At 40.8% G+C, this 17,568-nt stretch overlaps 1 protein-coding gene across 5 annotated transcripts in view; it reads left to right on the top strand.

Annotated features, from left to right (window-relative positions):
- The window catches only part of ncor2 (nuclear receptor corepressor 2), a 105,064-nt gene extending 93,060 nt beyond the window's left edge, over positions 1-12,004 (top strand). For all 5 annotated transcript variants that reach the window (XM_042488088.1, XM_042488086.1, XM_042488087.1 and 2 more), the window contains 8 exons: positions 2,383-2,513; positions 2,640-2,818; positions 3,007-3,141; positions 4,419-4,561; positions 4,683-4,736; positions 6,611-6,808; positions 8,669-8,848; positions 8,967-12,004. In XM_042488088.1, coding sequence (XP_042344022.1) covers positions 2,383-2,513; positions 2,640-2,818; positions 3,007-3,141; positions 4,419-4,561; positions 4,683-4,736; positions 6,611-6,808; positions 8,669-8,848; positions 8,967-9,163 — 1,217 coding nt within the window. In that variant the 3' untranslated portion in view covers positions 9,164-12,004. The remainder of the gene's footprint in view (positions 1-2,382; positions 2,514-2,639; positions 2,819-3,006; positions 3,142-4,418; positions 4,562-4,682; positions 4,737-6,610; positions 6,809-8,668; positions 8,849-8,966) is intronic.
- The last annotated feature ends 5,564 nt before the right edge of the window (positions 12,005-17,568 follow it).

The raw sequence follows: 17,568 nt of genomic DNA, 5'->3' as shown, positions 1-17,568 counted from the left end.
GGTGGTTGGCATTATCAAATCAGCCCAATTCATTTACATTTATTTTCCTTCAATGCTCTACTTTTTTGCTTTTTTTCCCCCAGTTTTATTAGTTTTTCTTTACAGACTTAAAGACCACCAAGGCTGCCCTCTGGAAAACTAAACATCTAGCCTGTCCTGATTGACCCCTGATTGGCTGAGATTCAATGAAAAGAGGCAGTTTATAATAACTCGGATGGATCATTGATAAAATAATAATTTTCCATGAAGATCCTAGGTGTCCTTTAAGGTGTCATTTAAAGATAGCTAAAGATGGTGGGACATTAAGGCAGAACATCCTTTGCTGCTTATTTTCATTTTCTTTTCGTAGAGGATGTGACTTGAATTAAAGATGTGGCACCCCTCCTCCCTCCCATTTGGCTGCTTACTTAAAACAGAATATTTCACCACATGCAAGTGGGCATGACAGGAATATTTTTGACACTCGAAAAGGCGTTTCACTGCAGGAGGCTTTCATATCTCATGCTAAATGAGACGTGCTCTGCTTCACCACTGCATGCCTCTCCTGTAGATACTGATAGAGCCATTTGACAGTGACCACATGTAACCCAGATGAGTAAAAGGGAACTGAGAATTGGTGGGATGTCGTTGAAAGCCTTTCCAACCACCAAACTGATTCCCTCAAGGGTCCCAGAGAGCACCGGTGTTGCACAGGAGGAGGGTGGGGAAGGGGAGGAGCGTGGAAAAGAGTTTCAGCCTTCCAGGGGGAGGGGGGTACTGCAGCTTCTGCCCCCCTAAATCTCTGCATGTTCCTTTTTATGGCTCACTGTAATTTATGCTGATTTTTTTTCTGTTTGGTTAATTTTTTTTCCTCACATGCCAAACGCTCAACACATCTCTCTCAATCAAGCCTCTGGGAGTTTGTCCGTCATTTGGAATGTGATTTTCTTTCGTTGTTTCCTGCTGTAGAACAATGTGTCAAATGTTTATATCCTACAGGCCAAGTGACAACTGCATGCTGAGCTCAAATGAGTGTTGTGGGTTTAAAAAAAAAACTCTTGTAAAGTCAACAGGAAGCATGTGTCTAAAAACAGATGAGAGATATGCTTCGTTCACATCAAATCAGGCAAACGGTAGACGGCAAATATCGGATATCATTTTAGTGGACATGAGCAGGACGGTAAAATTATGTGAGGCTGGCTGAGAATACCGGCGACAGTGACAGTAGATGACACGGCTGCTTAAAGTATATTTTAACTTTTTGCTGTCCTCCGGGAAGGAATTTACAAGCCGATGTTACGTAGCTCCTTTCACAAGAAGAAAACATTTACACATCATAACATGAAATAGTCAACAAGACATAATTTATTTTAATATATTTCATTTCATTCTCTGTAAACAATAAGGCAGCACCATCGCAACATATTGAAATACATGTTTTGTTTTATCTTCCTGCCATTTGGTTGGAACGTTTGTTTCTCCCGTTCTGTCCAAAAGGTGTTGTCCGACTGCCGTCTACTGTCATTCCATGTGAACGCAGCATGATTAGTATCATCACCTTGGTGTTGGCATGCATTCAACTAGCAAACATGAGCACGAGGGAAATGCAGGCTAAGCACAGCATCCTGTCCCCGTAGGGGACTTGTCCTCTCTGGGAGTGCATACAATCAGTCCTGCCTCCCATGCTCAACTTACATCATCCTCTCCTGAGATAAATACTGTAAAGCAAGAGTTGTGTAGGAAAACAGAGTAAGACATGATGCGCAAGGGAAAAAAGTCTTGAAATAAGCTGGTAAGCTTCCGCCATGGTTCAATGATAATTTAATATATTCATTGCTAACCATGAATGGATCTGTCTTGAGGTCAGATTTGCACTCTTAGTATTCATAGCCTACTTGTATTCATAGCAAACAGTAAATGTGTTTATTTCTTCTTCTTAAGACGTTACTTAAAAACAGTTCTGTTCGGTGCGGAAACATGGTCTTGAGTACATCAGGTATGAAGTGGCTTTCTGTGACTTCTTCATTTATGAGTCACTGATGCAGAACCAGTCAATTTTAGCGTCATTTCTGGCTCGGTCTGCTTGGTCTTTATGCAAAGAGTTTGTTATAAATAATTAAGAGATCTGAAGTAGCTTGTCACAAACACTCAGCCATATAGTATTTTCGCGGAAAGGTTTGTCCTTTGAGCTTTCCTGTGCAGATGCTACATGAAATGTTTAAATTGCATATTCACCACAAGTCCTGATGGATGGTCAGACGTTCCTGAATTATGCATGATCTCATTAGCACATTTCCGTCTCCCATCCACAAAAAACGAGACTAACTTTTACCCATGTGTGAATGTGATTTTTGCCGCTTGTGCGTGTGCGTGCATGGGTGTACGTGTGCGTCTGTTCAACAGCTCCACAGAAGATGGAGCCACACGTCCTGTACCGTCCTCCGTCTGAGGAGAGACTGTCTCCAGTCCAACAGCCCCCGTCCCCCTGCGTTAAAGGCAGCCAGAGGGTGGTCACTCTGGCACAGCACATCAGTGTAAGTTCACTGAACCACTGCATTGCATTATTTATGTTTTTTTAAGTGCTGAACATTACAGGTTTTCCAAGAATTCCGACGCTCAGAGTTTGCCAAACAATGTTGTCCTATTTCTTATGTGGACAGGAGGTGATAACTAAAGACTACACCAGGCAGAGCCAGCAGCAGCAGCAAAGCTACCACGGCTCTCCTGTCCTGGACTTGACCCGTCCACCCAGTGCCTCCCAGCCCCCACCCACCTCACAGGAGTCTGCCCAAGGGTCCCGATATCCAGAGGGCCTCGGTGGGGAACGCAACAGAGACCGGTAGGAACCACTGTCAAACACTGGAACAGCAGAAGTATCTGTTAAATATTAAGGACACCGTCTACTCCTGCATATATGCGTCCATCTTTCATTACTTTTGTTGATATTTAAACGGTTCACCAAGGCTTTATCAGTGTGGGCCGATGTAAATCATGCTGTAATTGTATCCACCTCTGTATTCTCTGCAGGTCTCCTCCGCAGGCCAAGGCATCTCCTGTCAGTGTTTCAAATGACGGCATTGAACCGGTGTCTCCTGCTGGAGCCAGCTCTGAGCCCGAGGTCCAGGGAGGGGCCTCCTACTCCAGCGAGCAGGGAGAGCAAGGGTAACGGCTCTCATTGCTCTAGATCTTCACAGAAACACCTTGTTGCAAAAATTCTTTATTGTGTATACTACCTTAAGTGGGTGCAGTCACATGAAAACCAATTCAAGCTCATCAGAATCAATTTATGCTGTATGTGTTCAGTTTATGATGGACCTGGTTTGTGTAATATTTAGATGAGCAGGTATACATCTGATGGTCTTTCCTGCTATTAACATAGAACCTCACGTAAATAGTCCTTGCAAATCACCAAGAGAAAGTTAATAACTTATCATAAATATATACTTAGAAAACTGCAGTGCATAGAGTTAATATCTGTAATCTTAATCTCACTATATTACGAGAATGTAGGTTTCATTACAAAACTAAGGGGAATTTATGAAATAGGGGTTTTCCACCAAAACATTTTGAACATCAAAAACTTCCTTTCTTGCATTCTGGTAAAATTTTCTGCAGCCATCTGGGCCTTTTCTGCATCATTTTATGGTGTGAACCGATTTCATTTTGCCAAAATAAAAGCTCTCTGCACATTTTCTAAATATTGAGGACAATATGTCTCCTGCGTTTTTCCCAAAATCTACACCTTATCTGTCTTACACACTCTCACAAAGTGTAACAGTATGCAAACAGACCTGTAGTGAATACAACTTGGATTGAAATACTCACAGAACTGATGTATTTATTAGCCAGGTGCTACACAAGTGAAACTTCAATCGGAGATACACTTAGTCTTACTGTACCATGAAATATTTGATCCCTCTTTGATAACTACTTTTATGTTGATATGAATGATCCATTAAATGATTACCAAAGGAGGCATGTGACGCACTGCACTTTGCATCTGGATAGTTGAGGTATTCCTCAGTAAGGACATGAGGTATTGCAGCTGATGGACTTGTCTCTTTAGCTTGCTGCTGTTGCTTCCACCCTCAGAAGAAAATAGTAGAATGAACAGATGATTTTTGTTTTAATTAACACATTTGTTTAAATGCTTTAAGCAAATGTTTAATCAAAACTGAAACTTTTAACATCAAATACAGAAAGTTACCTGCAACTTTTTTTTTTTTTTTTACAAAGCCAAGTGAAACTTTAAATAAGAATGACTAAACAAAATAGCTCCCTGAGGTTTTACAAAGTAAAAGTTCTTCTCATGCTGACACGTTCTTTGCACTTTTTATTGAATTAATTTTGTCAGTGATCATTAAACTTTAACGACAATACAGATAGTGTGTGTGTGTGTGTGTGTGTGTGTTAATGAGACTCTCTTTCCCTCTCTGCAGAATGGGCTCCCGCTCCCCTCCCAACGCCTCCCAGCCTCCAGCTTTCTTCAGCAAGTTGACTGAGAGCACCTCTGCAATTGTCAAATCAAAGAAACAGGAGATGATCAAGAAGATGACGGTGGTGGGAAATGAGGGTGATTTCAGTAAGTCTGACCTCAGCACAGGCTCGAATGCACATCTTACAATGATTTTTCAGGAGAAACTTTTGTTGTGATTTTGTAAAGAGAGTGGAGTTTTTAAAAGAAACCCTGCTCCCACTTTCAGATGCTGGCCAGCCAGGAACAGAGATCTTCAACATGCCGGCGTCTACGACTGCAGGTAATCTTTTAAACCTCATTAGTTATTAACTCGATTTGAAGTGAGAAGACCTGGAGGGTCACCACATGCACACATACTGTGGTAGTTGAACAGTGTTGTGATTGTTTAGTCTGCAATATTCTCCAAATAAAAATAACTGGTTGATTTCCAAGTAATTTTTTTAACTGTTAGGAAATACGGCAAAATTAGTAACTGCTTGTGTACACACTAACTGTTTATTTAATAATGACCCTTCATGGAGGCTTGTGAAGATGACATAACAAAACTGGAAATATATTACCAGTCTGTATAGCTCAGCTACTGCCAGCAAACAGAAAAAAATAGTGAAAAAGTTTCAAATCGGTTTTGTTTCAGCTTTTCAGTGGCAAATGTGCTATTGTACACGTGTATACAGAAAAATTTAGACTTGGATTCAAGTGTACTGCTTTACCAAATCCCAACATAAAAACCTGGACTGATTTCTTGTTTGTTGTAGAGCAGTACTCACTGGAAAGGATAAGACTTTGTACTACCAGAGTACTTTTTACATGTGGAATCAGCAAAATTGCTGCGTTTTTAAACATCAAGTCAAAAAACAGTGATCCGCACTCCCACCTGAATCCTAAACATGGATTTCTCTCAGCTAAATAACCTTTTGCTGTCTCTCCCTGACTGTAGAGACTGTAGAGCTGTTCTGAAAGATGTACAGGAATCTTACAGGGTCCTGAGGAGGTGTGAACATTGGCATTTACACAGGAAATAAACTAGACCTTTGTTCCACGAGGACACAGGCAAAACCACTGGGGCACTTGTGACATACAGCAGGGCGGTTTTAAGATGTGGAGCAAGCCTTTAGATATATTCATCCTCTTCTCAACCCCAACCTCTGGCCAGCTTCTCTGCATTACTGACCTAGTGTTTATAGTGCCCACAGAGAGACTAAAGTATGAATGCAGCACAAATGCCTCCCTGACTTTAGATGTTGTCACGCCATCTGTTTTTTTGAACAGATGACAGATGTAACCATTAAATAAAATACTCTTGGCAGCTAATATGCTATACCATAAGATGAAACGGCAAGTAAAAACAAAAAAAAAGGCAGAACAACAGAAAAAAACATAATTCAAACAAAGATGAAAAACAGATGCTACAGTAATCTTGAACATTACATGGACTACAACACTTTATATTCTCATTTCCAATAGCCTTGACCCCGCTCTGATATTCGGTTTTATCGATAATTATCAGCATTTTGTTCCAAAAAGTCAGTGAAGCTCCCCCAGATATTTTCAAAAACTGCCAGCTTTCCCTCTTCTAATATATGTCAGTTTTTCCATAGCAAGACGTTGATAAATCCTTCATATATTGCTTTATACTTTGTTTGTTTACATCTCTCCATCCTATAGCTATTGCTCTCTTAGCTTGTACGAGACACAAGTTTATTAGCACACGGTCACTGTTCTTGGTAACAAAATCACCTTGACAAAAAGCCAATATGCACAGCTTTGGCCAACAATGGATTTACAGTTTTGTTACCTCGGCTAACCATGTCAGGAACCTCCCTCCAAAAACCTCTGACCACATTACGTTCTCACAAGCACAGAAAGAGCTTTAGCATTGTCACATTTGAAGCGTGAGTCTGGTGCGTTGGGATTAAAGTTGTGTAGTTTTGATGGTGTTACATATTTTTGTTTGTCTCTCAGTTGCTTGTCTCCCTTCGGATGTTAATTTAATGCCGTGGTTCTGTGACTGTCATTACTTTCTCCTTGTCTTCCTGCTCTTCTCGTTGCCATATCATTAACTTCATGCCCTTTCTTACTGTTTCTGATTTGCTCTCTGTACATGCAGCCTCTTTTCTTCTCCCTCTTAACATGTCCGACCTCCTTCCTTTACAGGACCTGTGAGTGTCCGCTGCCACCCAGCCCCAGAGACACCTGGGAACTCAATAGGCCTGGAAGCCATCATAAGGAAGGCCTTAATGGGAAAATACGATGAGTCTGAGGAGCGCTCTCCATCCAACGCTGCTAACCAGATAGCTGTGTCTGCTGGTCTGCCTGTAGCCGACGGACGTGTTGACGACTTCTTCTCACAAGGTGCGACACACTCACACACCTCTGTACTCAGACACTTACCTGTTTTCTTCACCCAAATATTGTCTTTTATGTGCTGTTCCCTAAGTTGCAATCGAAAGCTTTCAGTTTTACCTTCAAGCCCCCATCTGAATTTGAACTTTGTATCAAATATTTTAGTTTCCTACAACTAACCTGAGATTGTCTGGCAGGGATTGATTTTTTTTTTTTTTTTTTTCCCCGAACTCTGTCATCTGCCTGAGAAAATCTTTTTCAGCTTTAATCCGATATATTTAGTTTACCCCTTTTTATAATTTGACTCATATGCTCTTTACTTTTGCCAAGGAGGTCATGTTTTTGGTTCAGTTTGTTTGTTTTTCAGCAGGATTATGGAAAAACTACTGACGTGATATTCATGAGACTTTTTGGAAGGGCCAAAGAAGAACCAACTACATTTTGGATACAAAAATGTTTTTTTTTTACGGTCACTATAATTATGCGATTGGGCATTTGGCCTTGGCTGAAAAGATGTCACACACTGTTAAATATAGTAGGTGTTAGTAATGTTAAATAATAATAATAATAATGATAATTATTTGTATAACAAAGTGCAACTTCAAGGGCTTTACATAATAAAATACAACATACAGATAAAAGGCAATAAGATTAAATAAATAAGCTACAAGTACACAACCACATACACGTACGCATAAAAAAGAGAAGAAATAAATTAAGTTTGATACCAACTAACTAAATAAAAGCTACATAAATGCAAATTTTAAGTTTAAGATTGTGTTTCAAGCTGTCAACTGAATCAGAGTCTGACCTCCTCTGGAAGGCTGGTCCGCAGACGAGCGCCAATGACACAGAATGCAGCATCATAAAGAGCATCAATAGTGACAAAAAAAAATACGACAACTCCATATCACAACACACATTCAAAGGTACCAGTAATCTGGGGGAGCCTGCACATGTAGGTGCTCAAACTTCATACAAAAGCAGTCGATTTGTAGCGCTCAGGGACAGCGTAACAACACTTGAATCTCAAACTAAGGTGTGGCTATGGAAATGTCAATGCACACGTATCATGCAGCTATACTCTTACTCACAGCAAAATGTGAATGACCTGCAATAAACTCCACCAGAGATATTTAGGAAATGCACAGCTGAGATGATGAGGCTTCAGAAAGGTTTATCGTTCCAATAGTTTGGAGATTTATCCAGGTGCAGGCCTGTAGTGGTTACACTTTCTGGACTGTCGGCCTTGGTGCAGCTCTGAGAATCCTTCTGGCTGACTTATATTTATCTTTTTCTTAACCTCTTAAACATTACCATTCAAATATTCTACGAAGCCTTTTTGTAAAGTATGGTCAAACAATTAGGGATGCGTGAGAATATCGATATAGGGCGATATGTGCAGACAATGGCGTTAAAATGAAATATCAGAATCAGCCGACATGCTGATTTCTGCCAGTATCATAAACCGATATACATTTTATTATTGACAATGTCAACATGTGCAAAACATCAACCCTAAGCTGAAGGATTTTTCTTGTTTTGCATAATGAATGAACATTAAACACATTGAAAAACATTGTATTTTATGTCTTCATCACAATAAGAGTATGAATAGAATGATGTTATATGATGTAGTTATGTATTGGCAAAATCCGTTATCAGCAGAAATGTAATATTGTACATCCCCACAAAAAATTATTGTAGTAGATCAAGAAAGTGACCGAAGCGCTGAAAAATCCACATACACATAACAATAAAACCAATGTTAGTATACTCTTCAGCCAAAACGCAATGCAGTTGCAGTCAGGTTATACCAGCGGCACTGTGTTACACTGTAGCTTTAAGCTGCGCCTCGTCTGTTTGCAGGTGGGGGGAAGTCCTCAAAGAGCAGCGGGCGCTCTAATGGGCGGAAGGCCAAATCTCCAGGACCAGGCCTGTCAGGTGGGGAGAGACCGTCCTCTGTGTCCTCAGTCCACTCTGAGGGAGACTGCAACAGACGGACTCCTCTCACCAACCGTGTCTGGGAGGATCGGCCCTCATCCACGGGTATAAAACCCCTTTTTGAGACTCTGATGGATTTATTGATTTGATACAGTTAGCTGCTGTCTGCAAAAGGAGAAAATCTGAACTCATCAGAACATTTCTGTCCCTCTGTTTTCCGTAGGTTCAACTCCAACTCCCTTCCCCTGCAACCCGCTGATAATGCGTTTCCCCAGTGGGACGGTATCTGCTCCCTCCCCCTCCTCTGGCCAGCTGGGGGGTCAGGGCCCGGGGCCAGGACCCGGACAGGGCCGGTCCTGGGAGGAAGAGCCCAAGCCTCTACTCATGTCTCAATATGAGACCCTGTCTGACAGCGAGTGACCCGTAAATCTGTCGTACCACAAGACCCGCTAACAGTCAACCTACTCTGTGCTGCTGCAGCCGCACACAAACACAAACACGCATACACACACACACACACACACACACACCTGCCGAGGCATCTGCAAACCCACCTGCACCATTCCACTCTGCATTTCCTCCGCCAGTCGTCAAGCAAGGATCGTTTCCTTCTCCTTTCACACGCCCGAGACATCAAGCAGCGACAAGCCGAGACACCGCTGCTCCGTGTGTGCGTGTGTGTGTGTGTGTGTGTTTGCACTAACGTGTTATGCATTCACTCCAGGACTACTCTAAAGGACAAATCACTTTTTTTTTTCTTTTTCTTTTTACTTTTCCTCACTGGCCTTATCAATATTGACACATTGACCTGCACCTTTTGGGTGTGCCGCTCTAATGTGCTGACACTTGTGTGGAAGGGACTCTGGGGTCGTGTTGTCGGTTGATCAGGAGCCTGACGGCGGCTGCTCGAGTGACAGATTTTGAGCGCAGATCTGACCTGAGAGCAGCGGCCCCGCACAGCGAGGACCCTCTCATGTTTCTACACGGTGAGCTCCAGGTGCAGACGGCCTGAGCACTGCTACCACTACAAGAAACACGTGCGAGGCGACAGGAGGAGGAGAATCAACATCTTGTTTTTTTTCTTGTTTCTTTTGCTCCTTTAAATTCAGTCAGTCCAGTCCTGTGTTTGGAACGTGAGCTGAGACCTTTAGTACATTTTGATGGTGAACTTTTGATGGTGTCATTTGTTGTCTATTATCTGCAATGATGTATCTTTTGGGGGGGGGGGGGGGCCAGGGGGCAGAGATTGTAATGTGGGAGGGTCATATCATTGGTTTACAGGGTAAACATGCTGTTCATTGCTGATGTCGTCATATATTTGGGGGGTGGGGGCGGGGTGTCCTGAGGAAAGGCGAAGGCCTGTTGACTTCAGGCACACGTGGGGAGAGATGATTTGCCAGATGGATGGCACTGAAACAAGTGACACTTTCTCACTGTTTTTATATTAACCATGTCTGTGTTTGTTGAAACAGTTTTTGGATATTAAGCACTTAGCTGTCAGTCGGTTCACAATGGCATTTTTTAGAATCTGTGTTTCCTGGGACAGGTGAGAAATGGACTCAAGAACAGCATAGAAATCCCACGGTGGAGGTATCCTTTAACACCTGTTTATTTTGGTCATCGCTCCCACACTCAAAGCGACAATCACATTTTAGTGAACGACGACTAAGCCGCTTCGAGCAGGTGCAGACCAACCTTAAAGCTGCTTATCGGCAAACTCCTCAGCATCACTCGGAGTCTGCTCGCATCGTAGAGGTGACAAAAAAAAGCCATCTTTCTATGACCCTTGGTCCATGGCGGTGTCTGCTCCAGCTGGCCCGCTAGAATCCCGTCTAGGAGCTGTTGTGACGGTCTGACCTCTGACCTTTTACTGCCTAAAAGGAGGAGCTGAGACCCAACTCCTCATCCAGGCAGATTTTGTACAGTTATGAGATATTCCTAGTGTTAAGTGCCATTTATTTTGCATATACAGTACTGAAGTTACCAAGTGACGCACAATTTTTCTTTTAGCCCCCCATTACAGGGTTTATACTGTCCACGCAGGGAAATCTGAAAACAAAACAGCAAATGAAACGTCCTCTTTTTTAAAAAAAAAAAAATATTGTGTGCATTTTTTTCTTTTTCTTCCAAATCCATCACAGCCTTAGCTTTTAACTGTTTCACTCAGTAGATTTATCTTCAAAACAAGTTGTATCACAGAGCAGCTCAGCTGCATCAAACATTTTCTCCACCACTTCAAGTGTTCTTCATAACACCCCCGTGTTTGTACCGGTCGGAGGAAGTGGAGGGGAAGGCATGGGAAAGCATTCTGGTAGTTTTATGTAACATAAGTTGACATTTCCTCACAGTTTATTGCAGTATTTCAAAGGTCACCCTCTCTGTAAATGATGTGAAATGTGTCCAGCTTGTGCATCCAGGGATGAATTCTGTCCTCTGACTGAACACTGAAGCGATGGCGGTGAGCTTGTTTAAGGGTTTAGAAAGACTTACCTCTCTTTCTCTACTTCATTTCGTCACAGTGGATTCTCACAAACATGACTGTTATAGGACTACCTCCTCTCCCTCCTTCATCCTACCTGTCAGCGCTGAAGCATCCAGCATGTCACACCTGCAGAACGCTCAGCCATGTTTTAAGTTTGATGTTTAATCATGACTGATGGAGGGCTCGTAATTCATCAGGAAAAGGCAAAAATACAGCCAGGCTTTGTACATTGGTCTCTCTGTGTGTATATCATTTATCCACTGATGAAATTTAAGAATGTGACGGTAAACAGACTAAGCCATATCCAGCTGTTCCCTAAACCGATGACGGACTAATATGTTTTTAAAAGTATACTGAAATTTTAACATGCATCCATTTTTGTTCTTAAGAGTTTGTTTTGATTTCAATCCTGTCACAAATCTAAAAGTAATCATTCGAAAAGACAAAGTTGATTTCTGATGTGTTCCCTGGACTGTCAAAGGGGGGGGTGGGGGGGATTGACATAAACAGTACATTGTTCAACCATTTTGTGCATAATGATTTTTTTTTTTATTATAACCCACTGTATAATAGCAAGGATTGTATATAAAACTGAAGAGATGTAAATATTTATGTGGCTTGCTTCAAGGTTGGTATTACAAAAAAACAAAAGAAAAGAAAAGAAATATTCACATGGTTAAATTCTACATGCCCACCAGCAAGCTTTGTGGATAGCAGTGTAAAAATGAAAAACAAAAAAGACACTGCCTTAATGTTTAAATAAAAAGCTTATTGCCATTCATGGTCTCAGAGTCATGTTATTTATTGGCATGTTTTTTTTATTGGATTTTTGCGTTCTCGTTTTATTTTGCCCTGTAGAAACGTCTGAAACATCCAAAGTAATGAAGGTCGGGTTCCACCAGGGGGCAGTGTAAGCATATTTTTAACAGATATAGATAGATATTCCATCACTAATAATTTTGCATAAATTGAACAAGAAAAAAAATGATGAAATACAGTTAGTACCCTTCTTCATGCTGCAGTTATCATGATGAGGTCGAGCTCTCAGTAACATACATCGATCAGCCATAACATTAAAACAACTGACAGGTGAAGTAAATTACATTGATTATTTTGTTTTAACCCTTAAATTGTTTCTGTATCCGTGGATCTGGTCTCCTTTGACAAAGGCTTTTGGGGGGAGGGCCATTAAGTGGATGCTCTTTATATCATGAGAAACACTGAGGGGGGAGATGAGTCAACTGCTCAGGTCATGTGAATTTATGTCAACACTCAAAAACATATTCATCATTGGTATCTTACTGTTTTTCTACCTGATGGTTCATCAGATTCTGAGGCTGCCTCACCAGTTTGCGTCGCTGCACCAGATAAATTCTTCACTCCATTAACTGCTAAATGTTTTGTTTCTACATGTTAATAGGTTGTTGTTTATTCAAAGACTAGATTCGTTTCGAGCATTCAAAACATACTGTATGTAATTAAAAAAATTTGATGCAAAACATGAAAGGAAGTGCTTAATAGTATATTTTGTTAATGTTTACAAAGCTGGTACATGAACTACTAAATAAAGGGGAAAGTGTCAAATTTAAACCCTAAATGGGCAATGTGTCTTGGGAGATACAAACTGCAATTCAGAAGCTAAAAGTCATATTAAAAAAGAAATCATGAAATTGTGTTATTTTAGCCTAGATAGAATATAGCAATTACAAATTTTCCCAAATATTTGAATATGGCTGCCCATTTAAAGGTTGATGCGATGTTCTACTGGGAAAACTTTAGTCCTGGTATTTATGTGGACGCCATTTCACATTTTTCCCAAACACTGTTACAGATCAAGAACATCCCCTCATGGAAAAAAACACTTCCTGATGGCAGTGGCCCCCTCAGCAGGACAATGCACCATCCCACACTCTAAAACTTGCTAAATGGGGACTGTGACAAAGAGCTCAAGATGTCAACCTGGCCTCTGGATCCCAATCCCATCCTTGTGATCCCCACGTCTCAACCCACAGGACTCAAAGGATCCACCGCCCTTTTGCCGGACACCTCAGGACACCCCAAGAGGTCCTGTGTTCATGCCTACAGGTGTACAGATTAAAGGCAAGTCTGACTCAAGGGAGCCCCATCATGGGTCAGACTCGTCTCTTGGGTACCGTAATGTCCCATGAATGCTTGATTGGATTTGGTCCAGGGTTCAATGCCTTGAGCTGTTTGTCAAGTTCTTTTGGCCATTCCTGATCAGTTTTTATGGTGTGGCATGGTACGTTGTCCTGCTGGGTGGCCACTGCCATTTGGACTACCATTGCCATGAGGCAACACACTTGGTTTGCAGTGGTTTCTGGGTAGATGGCGTGTGTTAAGTGGCATCCGCATCAATGCCAGAGCCCAAGTTTTCCCAGCAGAACATTAAATTGTAACAAGATAATCGATGCTATTGTCTTCATCTGTCAGTGGTTTCGATGTTGCGGCTGATCGGTATGTTTGTTGCACAAAATGTGTTGCTCAGCTGCATTTGATCTGGTCTCCTGTGATCTTGTGTACTATCTTTCGACTTGTTTGAAGGTCAAACTGCATGTCCGTTATGACCCCCTCCTTACATAACTCCCATGAGCTCTACAAGGTGACTGTAGCCTTCAGTTCTCAATTTACAACATATAACAAAGTCCTTATACAAGTACTTGTAAGCCATGCTGGTGTTTTATTTTGTTGCCTCCAAAAATGGGTTTGTTTGCCATCTTTGGACAGGATAGAGCAGTGCTGAACAGAATCAGTTTCTCCATCTGTTTGTCCTGACTTAAACTGAATTTGCTGAAGAGATTTCAGTTGGGAGCAAAGCAAATTTGGACACGTAAACCATCTCTGGGGACATCATATGAAATATTGTGTTTGTTGTGGGATTTTTCTATGCTGCTGTCAACAGGGGAAATATTCATGAGTTAATAATTTGCACCAAAATTAACAGAACCAACAGAATCAGGGTTTGGGAACTGCTTTTTTTATTCATTTAGGATATACATCTTTTTAAATTATTTTCTTTGATCAGAACAAGAACGATGATTGACGTACAAAAATATAAAGAGAATTATGAAGTGCCTCGATGCCACATATACAACAGGAAAATATTTTACAGTAACAAAATCAAGTGTTAGGAAACACAAAAGCATCTCACAAAAAACCACCAACGTATTTAACTTGACACCCACCAACTTTCTCTCATCATTCTCTGACATTTCACAGACCACCTACACATAGCAAAACTCTCCATCATCTTGCCAGGAACTTTACTGGTTTGTATAATCTTCACAACAATTCCCTCATCCCATCTGTGTTTCTTTTGAAAGAGCAGATCTGACTTTTCTCCCTTTGTCTTGCTCTTTGAATTACTACTTACAGTCCCTCATTTAAACCCAGTACCCATCATACAGTTCTGATGCACCACACCACTTTTTGTGCCCTCCCTGTATCTCCTACCTTTACACTGACCCGGTGTGTTTCAAACTAAAAAAAGGACAAGACCGCAAGTTCAAACCATCAACTGAAAGTCGGGAATACATATTTGCAATGAAGTAAAACTGATACCTATGAAGATCTGAGGTAAAGTCTGAAGTTTCAATATTTGCCGTGTTCAATAATATATATATGTATATATATATATATATATATATATTATATATATACATAGTATACGACAGACACAAAAAGAAGTCATGAAAACGCTCAATATAAATCTATTTTACATCCCAAACACAGAAATCAGATGCGGTTTCACTGCTCCACGTTTTACATGTTGGTAAGTTTCATGGTTTTAGCTACCTCAGTTGCACCAGCTATTCGTAAATTCAAGCCTAGTTACCATGTATTAACTTGATTTACAGATTGCCAAATTTAAAGATGTTGCATCATGCAAAGTAATTCTTACACCCAGTAGTACTTTCCAGGTGTAACTGTTAGCCACATTAGCTATCAGAACCAACTGACAAAGCTAACATTAGCCTGCTAATATAAGACCCTTTTAGAGTAAAGTGTAATAAAGTTGAATAATCTGCCCTGAAACTTGGGAAGATTTTAAATCACTTTTAACAAAGTTACACAACACGATCAAACTTTATAATATTAGACTGACCAAATAACATTAGCAAGGTTAGCATAATCAAATATTGCATGACACAATGAAAAACAAATGTGTTAATGCATGTGTGCACTCATAAACAAAACAAAGTATTACCTACATTTACAAATTATTACTTACATTTGTTATATCGTTTCCCCTAAAACTATAAATTTGCGACATTAATGAATTCGTGCTTACATCGCTGATTTTCTTTTGGACAGAGCTGCAGATTTTTTCTAATCTTACAAGTCTGCCATGACGTGCTTTAAGTTTGAATCTTAATGATGTAGCCAGGTTTGGACTGGCCAAAGGGCAGTTCTGAAAAATGCATTATGGGGCCGTCAACAGCAATGATGGGCAAAAAAATTGTCGGGAAAAAAAAAGAGATAAACCAGCCGGCTGCGGCCCAATTGATGTTGGGAAAGGCTGTCTGATTAGGGGTTACACTAGCAAAACGCAACTTGCTTTGCTTTTTTGGGGGGAATTTTAGGACGTTTCTAGGATTTTAGGACATTCCTCGGATTTTCGACATTTCTTGGATTTTAGGATTATTCCAGGATTTTAGGGTGTCTGCACTCTGGCACCTTATGTGCACTTATGTCATATATGCTACAAGTACAAAAACAATTCCCTTTGTAAATCACTTTTTACTGTGAATTAGAAAATGTTTTTTTTTTTTAGGGGGCACCCAGCATCCTATTGGGTGCCAGATTTTGCCCGCGAGCCGTAGGTTGAATATCACTGGAATACACGGTCTCATAACAGACGCGGGTCGTCACCCCCTCCACCCCTCCAGGTGGATCAGTCCACCGTGTCACGTCAGAGGCCAAGCAGGAAGTAACTGCAGACGGAAGGAGCGGAGTTTTGGGAATGTACTTTCAAATTAAATGGATCAAAGAGCTGAAACATGGAAATGAGGCGCAGAGACAGAAAGAAAAAAGTTTTCTAGGCCGATGCGGCGACGTGTTTCCAACGTTTTAACAATATCAGCAGTGATACCACATGAAGAGGAGGACAGAGACACGTGGACAGGTGATGCAGGTGAATTTATCACTATTATTATTATTATACTGTGTCGGCGTTAATAGAGTGCATCATGAGTTGTGAAAGCTGTGTGCATGAGATACAGGTACATTTCTTTCTACTTTTTGTGCTCTGAGCTTTTAGTCGAGTAAATGAGCTAAATGTGCAGGTGAATGTGTCCTCAACATGGAAACTGATCAGTGTTGTGTTGAAGACTGTTTACCTGTTGATGTGTGTTACCTCTACCTAAACCTGAGCCAAACCCTCTGAGGGACTGTGCTTTATTTGTCAGAGGAGGGGGTGGCTGGCGTTTTTTTTTCTTCATCTTGATCCTCTTGAAGCTATAAATGTTTTTCCTAATAAGTCTTCACCATACAAAGCTCTTTTTTAGTATCGATTAAGTACTGGAGCAAAGAGTGCCGGCATTGGTTATTCTTATGAAAATTACAAATCCTGCTTAAAAATGATGTGTTAAAAGACCGTCAGAAGCTCTGCTTATCTCTTTTTACAGTTCCTGGTTATGGTAAATGGTGTGATTTTGCAGATTTTTCAAGAAAACCCACTTGGGCTTCAGAGGTTATTTAAAATAATACAAAATACTACCATGCAAAGTTGTATGTCCCTCACCTAAGCCAAAATAAAAAACACAAGTCCCTCCCTACTGCTTAATTTTTTTTAAAAACCTGTTTTGTACCACCCCTGCCTCCCTCATAAATAACAACAGTTGCTTGCATTCACAGGTGGGAAACACTGTTCAATGGGGAAACACATTTTGACACAAAAGCGGTCCAGAGGGAAAAAAGGGCTGAATTTTGTTCCCAGTCCGACTCTCGGTGCAACTTTTAGTAAATCACTAATTTAAGCAAATATCTCGTTACTTAATGCACAAACTAAGTAAGGGATATACCAATAGCTGGTGCCACTAATGCTTTTAGTCTCATTTTGAGGCAGTTGAAACGTTAATCTCTTGTAGCACTAAACCATCCAGACAATAGCAGTTGGGAATAGTTCTCGTTTTCATGTTTGACTTTCATGGAGAAGTAAATGACAGCATCAGCACACTTTGTTAACTAGTGTTTTCAGTTTTCACCTTCCGCTGATTGTCTGATTTTGATTTGGCACTTGTGTGACGAGCTCCACCATCTGACACCACGCAGATTAAAAAACCAAACTGTTACACTGATTGAAAAAAAAAAACAAACCATACAA

Source organism: Plectropomus leopardus, chromosome 6, assembly GCF_008729295.1.
Source record: "Plectropomus leopardus isolate mb chromosome 6, YSFRI_Pleo_2.0, whole genome shotgun sequence".
Lineage (NCBI taxonomy): Eukaryota > Metazoa > Chordata > Actinopteri > Perciformes > Serranidae > Plectropomus > Plectropomus leopardus.
Note: the sequence above shows the minus strand (reverse complement) of the source record. Positions and strands in the feature narration are given on the sequence as shown.